We start from the raw sequence: 22,623 nt of genomic DNA, 5'->3' as shown, positions 1-22,623 counted from the left end.
CCCACTGACAGAGTTAGGGCTTCCACGTGATGGGTTATTTTCCACACAACTGACTGCATCAGGGGGGGAAATAAAGGGCACAGGAAAGAACCTGGGTGTTAAAGAGTAGAAGGAGAGAAGGAAGCGGAGGCAGGAGAGCCCATGTGGTGGCAGTAGAATCTGCACTCCATTCTGGAATAAAGAGAACTGACCCTCAGGAAGCTGACAGAGGATAAAGCCAAACTCACTGCGGGGAGCTCAGTCCCACAGTGCCACCTTCTGGCTCGACTTTTCCCTCTCTCTCTCTCACTTACTCCACTTACTCAGTTAACACTAAATGTTTTAAAACTTCCCTTCAATTTCCCTCCACCCCCATTTCCCTCCCTCAGCTTGCTTACAGTCAAAATACTAGCAGCCATCAGGTTTTGGGCAAATACAAAAATTTCCAAATTTCCCTTCATCTAGTAAATCTTGCATCTCAAAGCTTCCCGGGGCGGAGTTGGGAAAGGGACACATAAAAATTAGCTGGATAAGCTCAACCTTTTTTCTACCCATTTCACTGTTCAACAACCTTCCATGGTTCCCCAAACCCCGTAGATTCAGACTCACAGTGGGACTTTAGCGCCCAGTGGTTCTTATGATCTGAATCCAGACGGCTAAGGATTCTCCGGCAACCTCAGATACCAGCCCTCAGGGCCCTTGTTCTCCCTGAACAGGCCACCAGCTTTCTAAGTGCAAAGCCTTCCAATCCCTCGGGTGTTTTCTAAGTCTCTGGTACCGTCTTCCAATAGACAAGGCGCCCTCCAACAGACAAATGAATAAATAAGATGTGGCATATCTTCAGAAGGCAGCAGTATTAGCTTTAAAAAAGAAAGGGCCAGATCAAGATGCCAAGAACATATATGCCTGGCATGGGTCAGGACCCAAGCTCAATGCCTGGCACTGCATGTCTCCCCCAAAGATCACTGGTATAGCCCTCCTGGTTCCTGAGAATCACCCAAGTAGCCCTGATGCCTCTTGCTGGGCTCAAGCAGTGACAGGTCCTAGCACTGAACCAGCCACATTGTTGGTCACCAGGAGTAGTCCCTAGTTTTCTCAAGCAGTACTTAGGAGGTCCCATCAAAAATAAATTAAAAAGGAAGAAAATGAAGACACCCTGCTATAGCACTGAGTAATCTGGATCTCAGACAACGCAGAGTGTGGAGGGTTGGATGTCACAGAATCATTACCACTTCAAAATAGTCATCCACAGCCAGGCTGCCTGTGAGAAACCAAGACGGCATTTATGAATAACAGTCTGGGAGGCAGGTGAACCCTGAGGGCGATTGCTCACAAATGACCCTTGTGAGAATAAGGAAAAATCATCTTTTCCACACACTCATCCAGTAAAACTGTCTCATAATGAACAGTTGCCATTATGATAGCTTTACTCACACCCACTTGGAAACCATGACCAAAACCACACAGTATGTCTACAGGGCGATCTGTGGAGCTACACAGGGTGGCCAGGCTGGTCCTGAGTCTCACGCTGAGCTGTCAATCATCAGAATGGTTACAAGCACCTCTTCTGGTCACTGTGATGGGGTCTGTGCTGTGTATGACAATTGATCTTTACAACAATCTTAGAGAAAAGGAGTTTTATTCCTGAGGGACAGAGGAAGCAGATGTGGCCAAAGTGGGGCAAAGGCTCTGATGAGGTCACTTACTCTCAGAGCAAAACAAACGTAAGTTCCCAAGACTATAAGATCCCATACCTGGTGTTGCCGGGCTGCTCGTTTATCTTCACTCTGCTCTGTCATAACCCATGGCCTACCAGCTCTGACTCATGTTAAACACCACAGAAGGATGACACGTGAAACCAACGGCCAGGAGACAGACCAACGGTATGCCACAGCCGTCCAGCTTATCCTTATCTCAGTGTCCTGAGGCTCATGAGTCATAAAATAGCTAGACAGGTGTGGCTGGGAACCCTTGACCTTCCTGTCTTCTTTCCTCTCCCCTCACCTCCCTCTCCTGTCCTCTTCCCTCACTGTCATTATTTTCAAAATGTTATGAGGGGACAGAGAGGTAGCACAGTAGGCAGGATATTCACCTTGCACATGACTGACCCCAGTTCGATCCCTGGTACCCCATGTGAGCCCCCCAAGTTGGCCAGGAGTGATCCCTGAGCACAAAGCTTGGAGTATGCCCTGAGCACTGCTGGGTGTGAGCCCCCACCCCTGAATATAAACAAAAAATGAACATGAAAAATGCCTGTCCAAGGGGCAGGCTGGTGCGGGAAGGAAAGCAGGGAGGAAACCTGGAGACACTGGTGGGAGAAAGTTAACACCAGCGGCCCTGGTGCTAGAACTCTATAACTACAAATCACGGTGCTTTAATAAAAAATTTTCAAGAGAATTCAAAAAAATGAATTATAAAAATTAGTCCAAAATTTTAAAAGTTAAGGGCACTTTAAATTCATCTCTTCTAATTCCACGCTGTGTTCCTCCAGCCTACTCAAAGCCCAGAGAGGTCAGCAGTGGTTGCCCCTCAGCCCAGAGCTGGAACAAGACCCTCCGAACACAGGCTCAGCTGGTTACCTTTCTCCTCAGACTCGAGGATTTCCTGCAACACCAAGAAGGAAGTGGATTGTTTCGGGGGCTCGTTCAACTCTTGCTTCTCCTGCAGCATCTTGTAAACTTCCGACTCCTTGCTGATGATGAGTCCGCTGGCAGGCTGAGAAGGGTCTAAGCTGTGAAGAGAGTGCGGGAATTTATTAGAAGTGTCCAAAGGGAGAAGAATTTCTCTAGGCATCCCTCTTATAAGCAAATAACACCCCAAAATCAGAGACAGTTTTAGTCTTCTCTTCACTCAGCCTCAGCGCACCTGCCAGTGTGTGAGGGATCCCCGCAACTACTTCCACGTAGTAAGAGGCTGCTTTCCCCAACAGCTTCAGAAACTCCACTGCCTCTGCCCTAACCCCATGGAATCAGAATGATTTGCTTCTCCTTCACTTATTAAAACAACATTATAGTCCAGAAGAAATTCAGAAGATTATCCACCTGAAATTCAGAAGATTTCACCACCTGAGCACTGAGAAACCAACCAGCCATGCTCAGTAGAGGGCCACAGAGATCACGATGTTCTTATTCCTAAGGGTGCTGAAGTGCTGCTGTCTCCGGAATTCTCACGACTAGGGCCTCTGGTCTCCTCACCTGTGCTACTGAGGGAACAGACTCTGTTGCCTGGCTCACAGGGCTGTGCCTGAGAAAATGCACAAGCACTGCGGTAACGGCCCAGGACGTTCACTGTATTTCACTGCACAGCTGGTGCATCTTGTTTTGCCATCTGAAAATTGGTTTTCTCGACAAGGGGGTGGGGTGGGGAAGGTGGTTCCCAAGTGGTGCTCAGGCAATATTCCACCAAGCAAGCCAACAATAGGACCCAAGGATTCAGTGCTGCTCAGGGCACGGGGTGCTGGGGACAAGCAGGGCCAACCCAGCAATGTTCACGGGCCTCTAGAGTCACAGCCAGTAAGCTCGAGGGACCAGGTGATGCCAGAGATCAAAAGCTACAGGTAACAGTCCCACCCCACTTCTTTTTCCAAAACCCCTGGCATAATGTCTGTGACATTATGGTGAAATATATGGTGAAATACGAGAAAGAGGGAGTCGAGTTCTCAGCTCCAGACCAGGCACTGGGAAAACCAGGCCTTTCTCCATACCTTCCACCATCACGGTGGGCTCCTGAGAGGTTTTTGGCTTCTTTCCCCAACAATGGAATTTTCTAGTAGAGGAGGCTTCTGCTGCCTCTCTAGAAGTGTAAAGGGATGGAGACTCCAGTTGGCTTTACCCATAAAGTCTATCCTGAACCTACTCCTTCTCAGTACCCTACCTCCACCACCTGCCCCAGTCACACCAGTGTATCTTATCAGCTTTCTAGTTCTCCCCCTGCTGCCATTCTCACCTCCAGGATACTGGGGTTTGCTCCCAAATAGTTCTCAGGGGACCCAGGGCCTACTTTATACCAAAACGGTCTGAGATTCAGTGCAAGGCCCAAGGAGGCAGTGCCTCTCAGCTCTAGTACGGCAATCCTTGCCATACTGAGGGTCTCCACAAAGACACTAGACACTGTTCAAGGAGCTGTGTGGTGCCAGGGATCAAACCAAGTTGGGTGTACAACCCCTGTACCACCTCCTTGTCCTGAAGATTCTTATGTTCAACTAGAGGCCAACTCAGATGTCAAACTCAGAGAATGAGACTGAGACTATGACAGGATGTGCTTCCATGCATTCTCATCTGATGGAGATGCCCCAAAAAATAGATTTGGCAACAGAATACAAGTTAAATGTAATTTATTACCATGGGAGTAAATGTCATCATGAAAAGCAGACAGGCTCTCATGACAATGTTCTTCCGTCTCCATGCTCATCAACACGCACTCCTTGCTCATTTCAACTGAGGCATAATGGCTTTTAGCTGTTTCTTGAACATTCCAGAACCTTTGTGCTTCCTGCTCCCTCTGCCTGGAACATCTCTCCCCAGACTGCCTCACAGCTCCAATGCTACCAGGAGTTCTCTGCTCAAATGTCATCCTTGGAGAATGCTCCCGAGCCTCCACTCAGTCTACTCTATTTCCAATCCCAGTTTAATCCCTGGCACCATATATGGGCCCCTGAGCACCATTAAAAGAGTGATTTCTGAGCACTGAACCAGGAGTAAGTCCTGAGCACTACCAGTTACGGCCCAACCCACCCCACATTACCATATCATTGAACAGAACAAATATTTGTTAAGATTAAATGCACCAAAACAACAACAACAACAAAATTATAGATTTAAGTAAATGGGAAGACATCTAGGTCCACATATTGGCAAACTTAATATTATGCAAATAGTGATGCTACATAAGCAAATCCACAGGTGTGATGCAATCCCAATGAAAATATCAATGGTAGGAGGCCTAAGTGATAGTAAAGCAGGTAAGGCACTTGCTTTGCCTGAGCTCAACTGCAAAGCAAGGTCCCCGGCATCCCATATGGTCCCCTGAGCACAGCCAGGAATGATTCCTGAGTGTAGAGCCAGAAGTAACCCCAAGCATTGCCAGGTGTGGCCCCAAAGAACAAAAACAAACAAAAACAATGGCATTTTTGTAGAAACAGAAAAACAAATCCTTAAATTAATATGCAATCACAAACAAAAGTCAAAGAAGTTTTGAGAAAGAATAATCTTAAGAGACATTATAGTTTCTGATTTCAAAACACATAACAAAGCTATAGTAACTAACAGTATACTAAAGGCAAAAACACACCAGTGGAACATAATTGAGCTGCCAGGAATAAATCTGTAAATATACTTCCAAATTATTTTCTTAAAACATTGCCAAGAATATACAATGGGGGAAAGATAGTCCCTTCAAACAACTCAGAAAATAGAACACCCACATTCCACATAATTAAGCTGGGAGCTATGGACAAAAAAAGGCTCAAAGATTGAAAGTTAATACCTGAAACTGTACAACTTTTAGAAGAATTCATGTCAGTAGTGGTCAGAGATATAGTACAGTGAGTAGGGTGCCTGCCATGCACGTGACTAACCGGATTCACTCCACAAGTATCCCCTAAGCCTGCCACATATATCCCTGAGCCCAGACAGGTGTGCACCCAAATCAAAACAAATTTCAAAAAGCTTCATGACCTTGGATTTGGCCATAATTTCAAATATGACAACAAAGGCATAGGCAGCAAAAACAAAAAAGGACAAATAAAACTATATTAAACTTAAAAGTTCCTGTACAACAAAAGAAGGAACCAAGAACATAAAAAGGCAGGGTACAGAATGAGAGAAGTATCTGCAAACCATGTATGTGATAAGACAGTAACACCTAGAATATAAAAACAACCCCTATAACTCATGAACAGTAAAACTACACAAATTTTTAAGAACTTGAAGTCTTTTCTAAATAAAATAAAAAGACAAACACATGGCCAACAACTACATAAAAAGACACTCAATGACTCAGAGGAACAGCACCACAGCTTACTTATTATGCTGCCTTGCAAGCACATGGCCACAAGTTCGAATCCCAGTGTCCACATTAGCCAAGAACCCTCCTGCCTTGCTGTTTGAGTCTGGCCTCTCTACAATTGGTGGTCCCTGATGCCACTAGCAATCTGCTAGCCAGATGTGTGCAATCACTAGAAATGAGTGTAACCATAAGCAAACACCGCAACTTAAAAGAGAAATATGAACACCATAACAATGAAGTGTGACCCCTGGTGAGCATGTGTGTGAGAAACACAGAAGCACAATAGCCAGAGCTTTTGTGCCTCAACTAAGAAGTGCACATTCCGGCAAGCATATGCACAAGACCCACAACTACAAGAACTTTGTTGAGCACCAGGTCAAGTTGTGAACTTCACAACCTGATAAACACTCCCTGGGAATCACAACTAAAGTGTGGAAGCACCCCAGTCAGGTGTGTGTGTGACCCTTGGTTGTGAGAGGGAGGGAAAGAGTAAATGAAACAGACAATTACCAGAAAAATTCAAATCAACTCAAAATCATGATGATATCCTCACCTCATGTTATTAGAATGACTACTGTCAAAACAAACGTAAAGCAAAAACAGAAAAAAGCAAGTATTGAAGATGGACAAATCATAACCTTATGCATTCTTGGTAGAAATGTAAAATGTTGCAACTTCTATAAAAAAAAGTACAGCACAGAGATTCTTCTGAAAAATAAATTCAGCCACAACTACCATGTCATCTAACAATTACACTTCTGGGTATACATCGATAAGAACTGAAATCAGGATCTCAGAGAGATACTTTCACCTTCAATAAATATCACTGCAGTATTATTCAGAGTATCTCAGAAGTGCAAGAAAACCATCTAAAGGAGTAACAGATAAATGCAAGAAGAGAATGTGGTGGATACATACACAATGGAACCTACAAAAGAATCCGGTCACATGCTAAAACATGATAAAACTAGTTATCATGCTATAGCATGATACAAACTTAGACATTAAGCTAAGTGAAATAACTCAGTCACATAGAGGCAAACACTGTCTTTGATGATTCGACTTCTATTAGATATCGAAAGAAATCCTCCTTAAAAATAGCAAGTAGAACAGTGCTTTTCCAAGAAAGAGGAAAGGGGAATGAGGAATGTTCAGTCTCAGTTTTACAAGATGAAAAATTTCTAAGATGTGTTGCACAACAAACTGCATATAGTTACCATCACTTTACACTTTAAAATGGCTGGAATGGTGTTTTTTAATGTTACGTGTTTCCACTACAATGGAAACAAAAGTATGTCCTTGAAAAGGAAAGAAAAGGAAGCATTGGTACATTTTTAAAATGAATAAATTTTCTGTGAATTATGCTAAATATAAAAAAAATCAATCCCCAGTCTTCTTTTCTACTCTGAAAAAGACCATGTTTTTTCTTGAACATCTCTCTCTCTCTCCTCTCACCCCTTCAACATTCCTCTAAGAGAATTTATTAAAATAAAACTATTTTACACCACTTAAAAAAATCCTCCAAAAGTTACATACTATGTGATTCCATTAAAATATAGCATTTTTTTTTTTTGGTTTTTGGGTCACACCCGGCGATGCACAGGGGTTACTCCTGGCTCTGCACTCAGGAATCACTCCTGGCAGTGCTCAGGGGACCACATGGGATGCTGGGATTTGAACCCGGGTCGGCCGCGTGCAAGGCAAACGCCCTACCCACTATGCTATCACTCCAGCCCCTAAAATATAGCATTTTTTAAGAAAAGAAAAGGAAAATTACAAAAATGGAAGCAACTGATGGATTGTCATATTAAGTAAGGGGAGAGGCATCAAAATGGGATGAATGAGACAAACACACAGTTCTATGAAGAAAATATACAGAAGGACAAAAGTATATGAGGAAGTATTCAATGTTACTTATTATCAGAGAAATACAAATCAAAGCAACAAGATATCATCTTACACCAGTGACAGAGGCACATATAAAAGAATCTGAAACAACAGGTGTTGGCAGGGATCTGTTTCAAAAGAAATCCTCTTTCATTAGTAGTGAGGATATTGACTAGTTTGACTTCTGTGGAAAATAGCATGAAGTTTTCAACAAAACAAAAAACAGAGCTTTCCTATTAAGTAGATCCAGTGATTCTACTTCTTCATCTCTATCCCCCAAACACAAAATCATTAAGTCAGAAAAGTATACACACACCTATATTTATTACATAGAAGTAAAAACGCCAGGATATAGAAACAAACCAAACGTCCAACGACAAATGAATAGATAAAAAAGTCGTGGCATATTTGTGTTACGGGATTCTATGCAGCTATAAGAAAAGATGAAATGTTGCATTTGGCTACAGCCTGGATGGAAATGGAAGGTATCACTTTAAGCAAAGTAAGTCAGAGGCAAAAGAACAAATACCAGATGAGCTCACTCATCTGTGGTATACAGAGAATCAAAATTGGAATAAACAGTAACAATCATGAATTCTTGGCTTTCGATTACAAAACTCAGATACCAAGCAGCTTAAAAGATAGGATGGGAATGAAGAGGTGGAGTAGGAGTAACATAAGGACAGCGATGAGGGGATAGAATACTATGGTGGTATTTGGCTGCTGTAATTTTGTACATCAGAACTATAAATGTTAAACTATCATAACTACGTTACGTAAGCTATAATAAAAGCATGGGGAGAGGCAATATGAGAGGGTGGATGTGACTGTAATAAAAGGCATCCTGAGAAATCCTTGTGGTAATGGAAATATTCAGAATCTTGACTGGGCCAATGTCACTACTGTAGTGTTGAAATTGTGCCCTAGTTTTCAAGATGTTATCATTGAAGGAAAGTGGGTGAAGGGTAAAGATTGGTATGTATTGAGTCCTATGAGTACCTGTGAATTATTTCACAGTAAAAAACTTAACTTTTAAGATAACTTTTTCCCAAAAGAGGTGAGTAGATTTGCCTACTTTATTTTCAAGTAGTTGGTAAAAAGAGAGGTAGACCAATTCAGAAAATAAACACTTATTTTTTTGACATACCAACCTAGTTACCTTAGAGCGCTCGCTCTCTCTGTTTCTCTCCCTCTCTTTGTTTCTCTCTCTTTCTCTCTTTTTCTCTCTCTGTTTCTCTCTCTCTCTCTCTCTCTCTCTCTCTCTCTCTCTCTCACACACACACACACACACACACACACACACACTATGCAAATCTGGAAAACCCTATGCAACACTTTTTGTTCCAATTTTAGTACATCTTCTGCCGAAGCGAGCACCATGCAACACTTTTTAAAGGGAGAACCTAGAACCTAGCCAGAATATTCCCTAAGTTCCCTGGGCTTCAAAGGGCTAGATGCTGGACCTGTAATGAGAAACCAGAGAAGAAATTATGGTCACTGGGACAGGGTGGAATCCAAACTCTAGAGCCAGTTCTCTGTGGACTGCAGGCAAGTCCAAAAGTAGTTCAAAGTGCCACCCTCTTGCAAGAGGTTTCTTCTGATACAGCTCCAAATGAGTCAGAGTTAGCATAATCCCTCTGATCTCATCTGACTAGACAATGCATCCTTTTATTTCCACTGCACCTGCTTAGAAATCTGCCCCAGAATATATGTGAGGAATGCTGAGAACACAATGGGAAGAGCTAGTACCTTTGGACAACTATGCTGGTTACAGGTGCTCAACCAACTGCTCCTTGGAAAGGCCACCACTCCCTCAGAAAGGTGATTAACCACACCGGTCACTGGCTTACACTCGAAACTAAAAAGCTTACTATAGGTAACAGCAAAGTCTCATCCAAGACAGTCTGTCTGCATGCTCCCAGCCTTCTTCAATCCCTAGTAGCCAGAAGAGAGAAGTCTGGAGCTTCTCATGGGCAATGAAATCAGTAACAAACGATATTTACTGAGCTTGTCTAGAAGCCAAGCACCATGCTGGAGGCTTCATATACATTATGTGGCACCCTCTCAGTAACCTGACGAGGGAGTTAGTGTTATCTGCACCTTAGGAATGAGGAGTCTGGGTTTCTGAGAAGGTACAGGCAGAGAAAGAGGCAGAGCTGGAATTCAAGCTCAGGTCCCTCTCACAGAGCAAGTACCTTTAGAACAGCATCAAGCCGCAACAAATATAATGAAATCCAGGTTCCAAAGTACCAGTAAATGACCAGATCTCAAATAAAAGAGGTTTGGGAACAGGTGAAAACTTTCTACTGGGCTGAATAACATTTCTTCCACCCACCTGGTACACAGCAAGTACTCAATAATGACTGTTGAGCTGAACTGGCCTGGAGACCTTCCTGGTCAGCTGTGCATGTGCTGAGAGGACAACTGGCTGTCATACCCTCTTCTCTGCCTTCCCAGCTGCATTTAGAAATGGCAACGCTATCAATCATTTGCTCTGACGAGGGGCATGACTCTGAGAAACCCCACAAGACAGGACAGTCCCAAACCACCGGGCTTTGACGAGGGCAGGACAAAGAGATTCAAGACAGGGCCCCCAGAAGATTGGCAATGACCCCAGATGCGAAGTATGAAATAAGTCAATTCTGGAAGCCCGGGGACTTTCACAGACTAAACAGTGGGGGTGAGTGAGTGCTCTGACCTTCTGCTGACTGAGCAAGCAGGTTGCGTAGTGGCTGCCGGCTTTGCAAGAGAAGCTCCCTTTGCTGAGAACCCAAAAGAGCCCACTCAGGGAATCAGCCAGTAAGCAGACACCCCAGCACATGCTGCATTATCTATCCTGGCTGGTCTTTATTTTCTGGTAACGCCCACGGGCTGCTGGTATTCCCACAGCTTCTACAGTCATCCTTAAAGAGCCAGGGATGGAGCAGACGTGAGGGCCTCTCTGCTGAGAAAATCTGAAGAGAATTCTGATAAAGTCGCGGAGGCTGCTGCAGCCAAAAAGTCTGTGAAAGGAGGGGACAGAGGCATCCAGACCGTTTTAGACTTAATTGTTTCAGATTGGGAGGAGGGAGCTGGCAGGGAGTATGAGAGAAGAAAGAAGACATTAATGAAGGAATAACAGCCAAGGCCATACTAAAAATACTTCCCAGGCACATATTTCTCCCGATGCATAGCGGCTCTTGCAATTAAGGATGTGTCATTTCCTGGCTTATTAAATCCAGATCATAGAACATTCCTCGCTGGGACAGTAAAAGAGGGTCACATTCTCAGCCCAAAAGAAGCAGAGAACAAGGCTCATGGCCCTCGGAGTTTCTACCACGTGGCTCCTTGTATTGCTGCATGAGAGGACACTTGTCTGAGGAAAGCTGCAGCCCTCCCACCCAGGTGCCCTTAATGGCCCCCTCGTCACCTTGGAGGATATTATCATTTCACCCCAGTAAAGTCTTGTCAAAACCAGAATTTGGCAAAAGCAGCAGGATATTGCTTCTTGAATTGGTTTACTACAACAAGCTATAAGGATTTTTACAATCTTACAAAGTCAAATAGCAGAGAAGTCTCCCCAACATGACTCTAAGAAACCTAAGAGGAAGTGTGAGATACTAGAGGAGCTAAGGTACTTGTCTTGCATGAGGTTGACCTTGGTTTGATGCCTGGCCCCGCATAAGGGCCCCTGAGCATTGCCAGGAAGAGCCAGGAACAGATCCTGAACACGGCAAGAGTAGCCTCAAAACACCTCTTCCTGCAAAAGTAAACTTAAAAGGCAATCAGTGGGGACTGGAGCAATATTACAGCAGGTAGGGCGGTAGCCTTGCACGTGGCCAACCCGGGTTTGATTCCCAGCATCCCATATGGTCCCCGAGCACCGCCAGGAGTGATTCCTGAATGCAAAGCCAGGAGTAACCCCTATGCATCACTGGTGTGACCAAAAAAGTGTGCGGGGGAAAGGCAATCAGTGTCCTTTCAGTGCTGGGCACCAGGTCCTGTGTGCAGCAAGTGTCCGATGCCATCTCTCTGGTGGAAAGTCAATATGCACCGGGAGCCAAGGAGTTCCCGAGAGAAGCCCTTTCTAAACATTTAAGTGGTTCAGAGTCTTGAGTCCTTAACCTCTCCGAACCTTCATTTGAAGCAACTGTTTTGCAACCTAATTACCCTAATTGCTTTGCAGATTCTGGTTAAAGGTGAACTGGGGAGAAATAAAATGGCAAATTGGACTTCAGAGTTAATACAAGAACCAAGGATACCATGCGGGAAAGATCTCCAAAGAGCAGATAAGTTTGGACCACACAGTATTTTCCAATAAATTTGAATATCACTGACATTAAAAAAATCACATTTCAAAGGGCCAGAGAGAGAGCGCAACAGGCTGGCGACCCGCTTTGCTTGCAGGAGGCCCAGATTCGGTTTCCAGCATTGCCTGGTCCCCTACCAGTGCTGGGAGTGACCCCCCGAATGCAAGAGCAGAGAGCAGCCCCTGAGTCCAAAAAGAAAAGAAAAAAAAAGTGAGATGTCAAATAAAAACAGCATATCTGAACTGAATGACATTTTCCAAAGTGGGATTTCGGTTCATCTAGGACAGCGTATGTGCATTCTGACCTTTCCGTTTCCCCTGCCTGGACTCACTCGTGGGTCGTCATCTTCCCTGTCACTGGGAGCCTTTGAAGTGACAACCAGTGAGCTCCTTCATTCCCTTTCCTCTTATAGAGAACATAGTCCATCTCTGATTCTCCAGAATCAGCCCAGTTCTTTGCCACAAGCTGGCAAAGCTGGAAAAACCCTGGAGGTTTCTGGTTCTATCTTCCCCTGCCTGGGTCCTTTCTCTGGGAAGATCCAGAGGATATGTGGGATCAAGACACAGAGGCGGCATGAGAGAGTGTACAGGGGTGAAGGTGCTTGCTTTGCATGTGGCCAAGCCTGGTTCTATCGTCAGCAACATCTGGTCCCCTGAGCATCACCAGATGTGCTCTGGAGGCCCTGAGCAGCTCCAGGGCGGCCCAGTTGATCCCAGTACCACAGGGCCCAGCAGCATCACAGCCTCAGGTCCGAGCACTGAATTGCTCATCAGCGTGGTTGAGAATCTCCAGGACGGTCCCCCAGGTCTCACGAGCACCACTTTAGAGCCTCTCATTCCTCCCCTGTAAACTTAGAGCACATGTGACCAAATGGATCATGGCATATGAGGATGAGTGCATGATACAGGAGTAACCCCTGTGCATCGCTGAGTGTGACCCCCCCAGCAAAAAAAAAAAAAATCACATTTCAAAGGGCCAGAGAGACAGTACAATAGGCTGGAGCACCCGCTTTGCTTGCCTTTCCTTAGCCGGCTCCTCCCTGTCCAGCAGCCTGCCTGCTCCCTCTGTATTGGGCCCCAGAGCAGAGCCTGCTCCTGGGGACACACATTCAAAGACATAGGAACTGTAGCAATCTCCTTTCCGGAGCACTGTCAAGGGGCACGGGAGAGAGTCAACACTGCTTCCCCAGCAGTCCATCCTAAAAGGCTTCTTCCATACTCCATGCAGATGGACACAGGAGCAGAAAGCCCAAACTCTAAACACTGAAGAGCTTCCCAGGAAGGAGGAGGGCTCCCAAAGAAAGAAGAAGACCCCTGAGAAGATAACCCAGGCCACAAAAATCAGGCCAGCTCCAGCACGGGTCTCGGTGAACAGTCCATCGTTGTATGCCAACAACACACTGGTGACATTCCCACCTTGCTACAAATACCCTACAAATCAGGTGGTAGAAGCCCCCTTTTAGAGAAGAGGAAAAGGAATGCTTTAAAAACGGTGTTAAAGTAGGCCCTCTTCCCCCTGGGTCGAGGCGGAACCCCCCCTCCCTCCTGCCAAGAGCAAAGCACAGGCTTACTCACATTCGGCCGTTCGCCTCCTCCCCGCTCGCTGCTGTCTTTGACTCTAAGGCGTTGTTGAAGTTGGCGATGTTTTCCGAGGAGTAAAGGCCAGCCGGGTTGTTGTACTGGTTCGTGATGACCCTGGGGGCAGAGCTGGAGGCAGGCGAGGCGGTGAAGGGCATGGCACTTCGGTTGTGGGCACTTCCTATATGCAGGACCTCCTGTCAACAGACCAGAGGAGCGATGAAGCGGGGAGCTCCAATGCACACCCCGACATGGGCAGTGCAGGGTGAGGGGCTCTGGCCAGGAGGTTCACCGCCACCCATGGATGAGAAGCTCTGCTATTCCCTTAGTGGCAGCAAGGGCGGGGCATCTTCCCGGGCCAGCTTACCAGGAAAGCCTGACTTCCCTCTGCTCCTGGGTCCCCTGTGGGAGTTCTCCCTGGCACAACCCCTTGACCACTAGAGGTCACTGGGCCTGTAAGGAGTCCTCTGGCTCCTAACTTTTTTGGGAATGGGGCTGTTGCCAGGGGAACCTGACACTTCTAACAATAACATACTAATTGTCCTTGATTGCCAGCTGCCGGATGGCTTGAAACTTGGGAAACAGACATGTTTGGGTGTCAGCCATACTTCAACCTTGCCTCTGCCTTAGAGCATCAAGGACAGCAGCTTCTTCCTAGCCATAACAATACCCTGCCTCCCTCTGCCACGTGCTCCTTGTGTACACAGGCATTATCCCTTAGCCTCTATTTAACCGTGGCCTTTCCTAATAGACTTTCTCATATGAGTTCGAGTCTATGGCTCTTATGGGTGGCTTTGTCTCAGCCATGCTGTACACATGACCTATGAGCATCCTATATGTGCTAGGATCCTCTTCATGCTCCAGGGGTCTCTGTAGTTACTGGATAACTACAGTCCCCTTTGGCAGGATGCCCCTAGATGCCTGGGGTTGTCAGAATCCAGGCTGAAATGAAAACACCCTCTTAGGGCATCTTTCAGGGCAATTAAAGTAGGGGAAGATTAAGCAGTGGGGCAGAGGAGGACACGAAAGACCGCGAGGGTCCGAGAGAACACTCGGTGGGCTGGGTGCATGCTTCCTGCCTGGCATGGTCGCTCTGCACACTGACGGGAGCAGCGCCCAAAGCACTCAAGCACAGAGTCAGGAGAAGCCCCGAAATACCCTGCAGATGAGGCCCCCAAACAAACTAAAAATATGGTGGTACATTCCTCTGAATGGAATGAGTCAGACAAGCCAGCGAGGAGGGCGGGGTGTCCTCTGCAAAGCAGCCTCTGCCCAGGCAAGACCACAGACCACTTAGCAGTGCTGGGCAGAAGGAAGGAGAGTCAAGATCTGTCATTTCTTTCTTTCTTTCCTCTTTTTGGGCTCTCACTCAGCAGTGCTCAGGGATTATTCCTCACTCTGTGCTCAGGAGTGATCCTTGGCCCGGCAGTGCTCAGGGAACCATAGAGGGTGCCCAGAATGCAACCCAGGGCTAAGCAGGAAACAAGACCAGCCCCTTAAGCCCTGCGCTATCTCTCCAGCCCAGGATCTGCCTTTTCTTGCAGGAGAACAACAAGGCGAATCAGATGGAAGACTGGAGGATACCTGTTACAGGGACGGCGGGGAGCTGCAGGAAGACTGAATTCCTTGTGGGTTCATTACCTTCTTTCTGTAATTTGAGGAAACATCCTCCACCCCCATCCCAGACCTCAGGGAGTCAGAGTGGATAATTGCAGCTGTATTGCAGAGCTTCTTTACAAATACCCCAAACAACTTTTTTTAAACAGAATTCCTTAAAAAAAAAAAACTGGCTTTTCTGAGAATTCCGTTAGCAAAACGATTTCCACAGAGAATTCTGGATCTACCAGCATACTCTGCACATATGCTCATTGTGTGCTCTATATCCTGGATCCCCAGAAATCTTTGTACTAGCTATCATAGCCAAAATCAATTGCACGCTAAAGAATTCATGTCCTCTATTGCTTTTTCTTCTCTTTCTTTCTCCCTTTCTTTCTCCCTTTCTTTTCTTTCTTTCTTTCTTTCTTTCTTTCTTCCTTCCTTTCTTTCTTTCTTTCTTTCTTCCTTTCCTTCTTTCTTTCCTTCCTTCCTTCTTTCTTTCTCTCTCTTATTTCTCTCTTTCTGTCCTTCTTTTTCTTTTCCTTGCTCTCTTTTCTTTCCTTTTTTTGGCTTAACCTTCAAGTTTTTCATGCTTACTTGAAATACAATGTTCTGATTTTAAAATACAAAAGCAACATGAAAATGTACTTTATGATTAAGATTTTTCTTTTAGGGATCAAAGAGATAGTCAGGAGATAAAAGAGACAGAATACTTTCTCTTTTTGTTTGTTAGTTTGTTTTTTGTTTTTTGGGTCACACCTGGCAATGCACAGGGGTTACTCCTGGCTCTGCACTCAGGAATCACCCCTGGCGGTGCTCAGAGGACCATATGGGATGCTGGGAATTGAACCCAGGTCGGCCGAGTACAAGGCAAATGCCCTATCCGCTGTACTGAATGATTTCTCTTTTACTGTTCAGACAGGCTTCCTCTTCAGCAAACGAGAATGAGGGGTTGTTCTATATTGAGCTAACTTTATCCACATTGGACAAACACAAAATATGCAGATAATTCCCAAAAGAAAAGTATAATTCATTCAGAAAATAAACTCTAAAGCAGTCACCAAAGAATGGTGACACTGAACTCTAGGACACAGGTACCTCCAAGAAATAATGAGAGTCATTAAGGGCAGCGGACATGCAGCTAGATGGCCTGGGACGTGGGCTACATCCACTGGCTAGTACACAGCAGACTGTGGCTCATGCACAGCAGCAGGCTGGAGTGAAATGCTTGCCTCCTTTCTCCTCACTTCTTCTCCAAGGCAATCCCTAGGAGGCAGAGTAGGACGCTGAGCACCAGGGAACAATCCTAGCCTTGGCTGAATTTTTCCACGTCACTTCCTGTTCAGCCGCTTGGGTCAGGTCTACCTCTCGGAGTCCATTTAGGAAGAAGAGGCACACACATGGTGTGGTGTCATGCACCAGAGAGGTGCCAAGTGGTGCTCCTGAAACTCAAACAGTGCTGCACAGCATTTCCTCCATTGAGCACAGATGAAAAGAAAGGCCTCTTTCACCAGGCCAGAGTGTGAAATATTAATGTGCCTGGCACCCAGCAAGCATTCCAGCAGGACCCAAACCCTCCTTCCTCCAGAGGCACACGCTTTCTCTCAGAATGGAAATCAGCAGAAAACTCAGGTTGGAAATTCTGGTTTTTACTTTATAGAGATCTTCCAAGAATAGATCTGTTTTGTGCATAAAAAGGAATATCTCTAAGCCTGTGTGAATACTGGTTTTTCCAGAAGTCAGGCGGTTAATTCAGGGCCTGCCTTTGGAAGGGATGATGTAATTGTTTGGGCTTTGTATTTATCAGTCTCCAAGGAAACTCAATAATGAGGAAATATAAACTAGGTGTGTAACTACATTGACCTCAGATAAGCTGGGGTGTTGGTTGGCATTACATGAGCTAGTAGATCTTTTCATTCTATATTAACTCTGTTCTTCCTCATTCCCCCAAGGAAACGGAAGATTTTGAAAGAGAATGAAAAGAGAGGTGGGAAGTGTTTCATATGAACAAAGAATTACTGGACTCAAAAATTGCTCAAGTTAAAAGCTAAAGCATCTGAACATGTTTTGATGTGAAGAGAATTACTTTTAACATGTTAATAGGGAAATCACATTATATAAATATTAAGCTGAAAATTCAAATATAATGCACATAAAAATTCTATAAAATTCAGAAATTTAGATATTTAAATAAAAGTTAGAATTTTAGATAAAGGAAATTAAAACAAGATCATTCCTTATGTATTATAAAATATGTAGTAATGTAACAATCAAACTTACATTTATAGTAAATTTACTGCAGTGGCTGAGAATTGAGAATTAACAATGACATGAGTATGTAAGGGCTGGAGCGATAGCACAGCAAGTAGGGCATTTGCCTTGCACGTGGCCAACCCAGTTTCAATTCCTCCATTCCTCTCAGAGAATCTGCACGCTACCGAGAGTATCCCACCTGCACGGCAGAGCCTGGCAAGCTCGCAGTGGCATATTTGATATGACAAAAACAGTAACAACAAGTCTCACAATGGAGACGTTACTGTTGCCTGCTCAAACAAATCAATGAACAATGGGACGTCAGTGCTGCTAAATGAGTATGCATAGTTGCTAGTTTGTAAGTGGAATATCATTGTAAGCATTTTCCTGGGCCTGGAGAGGTACTATGGAGGTTAAGGTCTGTGCCTTGCATATTGCCAACCCCAGAGAGATCCTCAGCACCACATGGTCTCCAGCATCACTGGACATGGCCCTGGAGGTCCTTGAGCACTGCTGGGGGCTGAGGGGGGCAAGTAATCTCCAGTATCACAGGGCCTAAGTAGCACCACATCCTTGACCCCTTATACTGACCCACTTGCCTGGAAGACTGAGAATCACTGGGAGAGACTCCCAGACCTCCAGAACAGCATCTGGGAGCCACACACACCTCCCCCGCCAAAAAAAGGACAAAAGAATTTTCCTTGTAGGAACTTTACAGAATGATATGTCCATGTCTGTTTGAAATGTCAGGTTCAAAACTCTGAAGTGACACTTAAAAGAATTCTTAAGCATGATTTTTTTATATTAATGGGAAAAATTGGCTACATTTCCGATGTGCTAATAAAATCCCTTTGAGAAAATAACAACTTATATACAACCACTGAATTTACCCACATCAAGGTACCCACTGAGTTCAATTTTATACATTTCCATTTTATGTTTATAAGCTTGCTAGCTCTAGAATATCTTTTGATTTTTATCTTAATTCACCATAAAAAGTACTTCCCAGGACTTCTCAGAAAGACAGTATAGCAGCTGGGGCATTTGCTTTGCATATGGCTGATCCAGTTTTGGTATCTGGCACCTCACTTGGTCCCTCAAGTCCCACCAGGAGTGATCCCTAAGTGCAGAACTAGGAATCAGCCTGAGTACCACCAGATGTGTCCCTCCCCCACAAAAATAAAATAAATATTTCCCTAGACTACTTCAAATTGGTAGGGGAAAAGTTATACAGTTATACAGTTGGGACTAAATATATAACCACGACAAACCAAACTATAAGAAGTTTTCAAAAGCAATACTCATTTAGTTATTAACTTACCACTACCAATTCAATAATTTATCCAACATGCAACTTTGTGAAAAGTATCATGTTAGGTTTAAAGAACTCTACACTGATGCTATAAACATTTTTTTAAGTTTTTTCCCTCTTAATTCAAAAACTACTCATTCACTGATATTATCCATAATAGGCCATTTCAGTAATTTTGATTCTCTATCAAACTACTAAGAAATGTACTGACAAATATGAGCTCTTCAGATAGTCTTTTATCTCAGGAAATTCTATTTAGCCAACAAATTACACACTAATTCCCTGACACATTTTTCAAAACGAACTGCTACCTTATTTTCATGATTTTATTATTTCACTAGAAGTCTCACTATAACAATACAAGACTTTTTTCCCCTATCAGTTTTCATCCTCCAGCTCATGGAAACATGACAGTGGGACATGGAGAGAAGTAGGATTTACTATTAAATGTCCTCTTGGTTCGCGGAGACTCTAGGCCTCAAGAACCACATTTCTTGGGGCTGGAGCCATAGCACAGCGGGTAGGGCGTCTGCCTTGCATACAGCCTACCCAGGTTCAATTCCCAGCATCCCATATGGTCCTCCGAGCACCACCAGGAGTTATTCCTGAGTGCATGAGCCAGGAGTAACCCCTGTGCATCACCGGGTGTGACACAAAAAGCAAAAAAAAAAAAAAGAACCACACTTCTTTCTAATCTCTGCCTGATTTATTTGTGTCTGATATCCATAATACGCGGAGTCCTCACTTGACATGGTTCTGCCACCCCTATTGTGTACGGGAAGGCTTCCTCCCGCTTCCCGTAGGGCCTTCCTATCCCAGGCACGGTGTCACAGCCTTGGGGCTTTCCAGCTCTTTCCTTTGACAGTTCCTTTACGGGAAGCACTTTACAAGAGCCAGATCCTAGCATGTCACTTGGCTCTCCCAGGCCTCCAAACACTGGAGCCTGCTGAGCTGTGACCAAAGCCAAACAGACTGCAGGAGACAGACAAAAAGACTAGCAATGAGGAGCAAGTACTTACTTGGGGTTCAGAGGCTAGATTCATCTTGTATGGATGACGTTTCCCTTCCTCTGTCACCAGAGGTGACCAGACTTTATGTTCAGATCTGAAACAGATTGACAAAGCTGTTGATACATTCATGCTTTAAAAAAAGTGACATATCCTAAGAAGAGAGCAGACAAATGCCCTCGTGTTGGACCACTAGCCTCTAAACTACTAGTGCTCTGCCACCACCTTCCCCTCCTTTAAGTTACCACTAATGTGGGCTTTGAAAAGTATCATGTTAGTTTAAAGAACTAAATGTCACCAAGCCCATGACATCTGGGCCTATGGATGCATAGGCTTAGCCCAAAGATGCGTCCGCCATGCCCTTTATGCTGCCCCAACTCTATTCTCTATCCCCATCCCCCCAACACCCCCAGACTGAACAACCAACTTAATCACACAACTTGTCTGAACTAAATAATTAAGCCTGTAAAAACTTCAGCAGCAACCTGAGTCTAATCTATTTTCATTACAGTTCTTTCTTCTTCTCTAGGTAGAGAACCACTACATCTTTCAATTATCAGAGTGCCTAATACAATGCCAGATATATAGTAGATGTACCTATTCAATCTCTTGAAAAATGAATTAACCAATGAATATATGTCTGGAACTGGGGTCCATAGGAACGAATTTGAACTGAGATGGAAGTAAAGATAAGAATGAGGGTTAGTTGTGCTTTTCAGAGATAATGATAAAAAGGTATACTTCCCATAAAGACAGGGTTCTGAAGTGTACAAAAAGTTCTACCGTACTTCCCTACCCTCAGTCTCCCTCACTGGTCCAAGGTAAAGAAAACAGCTCAAGAGAGTACATGCCTGGCATATGCAAGGCCCTGGTACTGAATCCCACCCCCCACCTCCCAACAAGTACCACTGGATGTGGCCAAAGTGTCTCCTAACCACTGAACCATTAGGCCCCCAATGCTGGGTAAGGAATCACCAGAAGTGGCCCTTGGCCCCTCTGAGCACCAGAGGTGTCTCCATGAAAATAACCAAAAATAAAGAAAGTGATAAATCTACTTCATGGTTGAGATCCTGAGAAAAGAACTGAAAGCTTTAATAAAACATTAATGGGCAGGTTCACAAAAGATCAGAATGAAGAATGTGAACTTGATCCAACAGGAAACAGAGAGTCTTAAAGGAAGAAAAAAAATCACTCCTGAAGCCATGCCTTTGCAGAGCCCCTCCCACGGCTACAGGAGAGAGAATAAACTCCCAATTCACTCTCCTCCCTCACCAGTCTGTTGAGAACATTCAATCCTAGCTCTCCTTTCTTGCAGCATAGTTCAAAGTTGTAAGGAAAGTAGTACTCAGCACTCTGAAGTGTTGAAGGCTTTCTCTGTTATTGTAACCTCTTGGCACGGCACCCACTGTTTTGCGTAGTACAGCGGGAACAGCATCCTAAGTAAACACAATGGTTTCCAGGAAGACATTTTCAGTACATTCTACCCACAGCTTTTAATTGATTTTACTTCCTTAAATGTGGGTGAGTTGTGTTGGATCAAGTGAAAACGCAACTATTGTAGAGAAAGATGTCTACAGCATATGAAGCACTGTGAAAGGCAGAGAAGAAAGTGAACCACCTGAAATTCCAAGTCCACAGACCTCAGCTCTGACTACAAGATCGAGACACTGAGCTAAGGGCTGTAGAGAATTCTGAGTCAGGTAAAGCCCACAAGCCAATTCCAGTTCATCAGAAATGAATGCGCATGCCCACAGGCTGTACCTGGTTACTGTGAGAGTCATGTCTACGCAGCCTTTAATTTTGTTCTGAGCTTCCAAGTGTGTCATATTGCTAGTATTTTCCCCATCAATAGCTGTGATTATATCTCCAATACATAAATTTGCTATAGCAGCCTTGCTTCCAGGAGTGACCTGAAGAAAAGAACAGGCTAGTTATTACTTATGTATAAATAAATAAAACAAAACAAAACAAACAAAAAGAAACAACCACTAGTCAATTACCTGTGAGTTTTTGTACTCTCTGATATGGATCAAAGCAGTTAAAAAATAAAAGGAGGTTGAAATTATTGGCTTCACTAATAACAATCTCTATGCTCTGTAATATGGTTTACAAAAAAGTTTTTAAAATTTATTTATTTAATTTTTTATTTGAGTCACACCCAGCGATGCTCAGGGGTTACTCCTGGCTCTGCACTCAGGAATTACTCCTGGCATTGCTCGGGGGAACATATGGGGTGCCAGGGATCAAACCCAGATTGACTGAGTGCAAGGCAAACGCCCTACCCACCCTACTATCTTTCCGACCCTACAAAAAGTTATTTTCTATATATCACTCATTGGGGCCTTATAATACCCTTGAAAGGAAAGGAAAATGCCAGTCACTATTTTAGAAAGCAGGAGTCCAAGGTTTAGAAAGATCTGTTTTTTTACTAGTCACCCAACTGGCACACTATAGGGCCAGAACTCAAATCCTGAGCCAGATTTAATGTTCCTCCTACTGACCCTTTTACTTCCCTAAAATAACTGACCAATTATATTTTTTAACTCACACATTTAGAAAACATTCTGGATAGTAAGATTCTATTTTCATAAAAATCATAATGTTACTTATAGAAAGTAATACTTAGAGAAATGGAAACACTGCACACAAATTGTTCTTTGTGTCATCGCTTTGTTCTTTAAAATGAGCTTAGGCTACCTTGTAAATGAAAGAAGCAA

General features: G+C 44.3%; 1 protein-coding gene across 2 annotated transcripts in view; it reads right to left on the bottom strand.

Annotated features, from left to right (window-relative positions):
- Window positions 1-22,623, bottom strand: part of PDLIM1 (PDZ and LIM domain 1) — a 42,072-nt gene that overhangs the window by 2,638 nt on the left and 16,811 nt on the right. For both annotated transcript variants that reach the window (XM_055119217.1, XM_055119216.1), the window contains exons 2-5: window positions 21,668-21,816; window positions 19,919-20,003; window positions 13,736-13,935; window positions 2,559-2,710 (exon numbers count right to left, since the gene is read on the bottom strand). In XM_055119217.1, the coding sequence (XP_054975192.1) occupies window positions 2,559-2,710; window positions 13,736-13,935; window positions 19,919-20,003; window positions 21,668-21,732 (502 nt within the window). In that variant the 5' untranslated portion in view covers window positions 21,733-21,816. The remainder of the gene's footprint in view (window positions 1-2,558; window positions 2,711-13,735; window positions 13,936-19,918; window positions 20,004-21,667; window positions 21,817-22,623) is intronic.

Source organism: Sorex araneus, chromosome 11 (genome assembly GCF_027595985.1).
Source record: "Sorex araneus isolate mSorAra2 chromosome 11, mSorAra2.pri, whole genome shotgun sequence".
NCBI lineage: Eukaryota > Metazoa > Chordata > Mammalia > Eulipotyphla > Soricidae > Sorex > Sorex araneus.
This window is presented reverse-complemented; position numbering and strand designations above follow the sequence as displayed.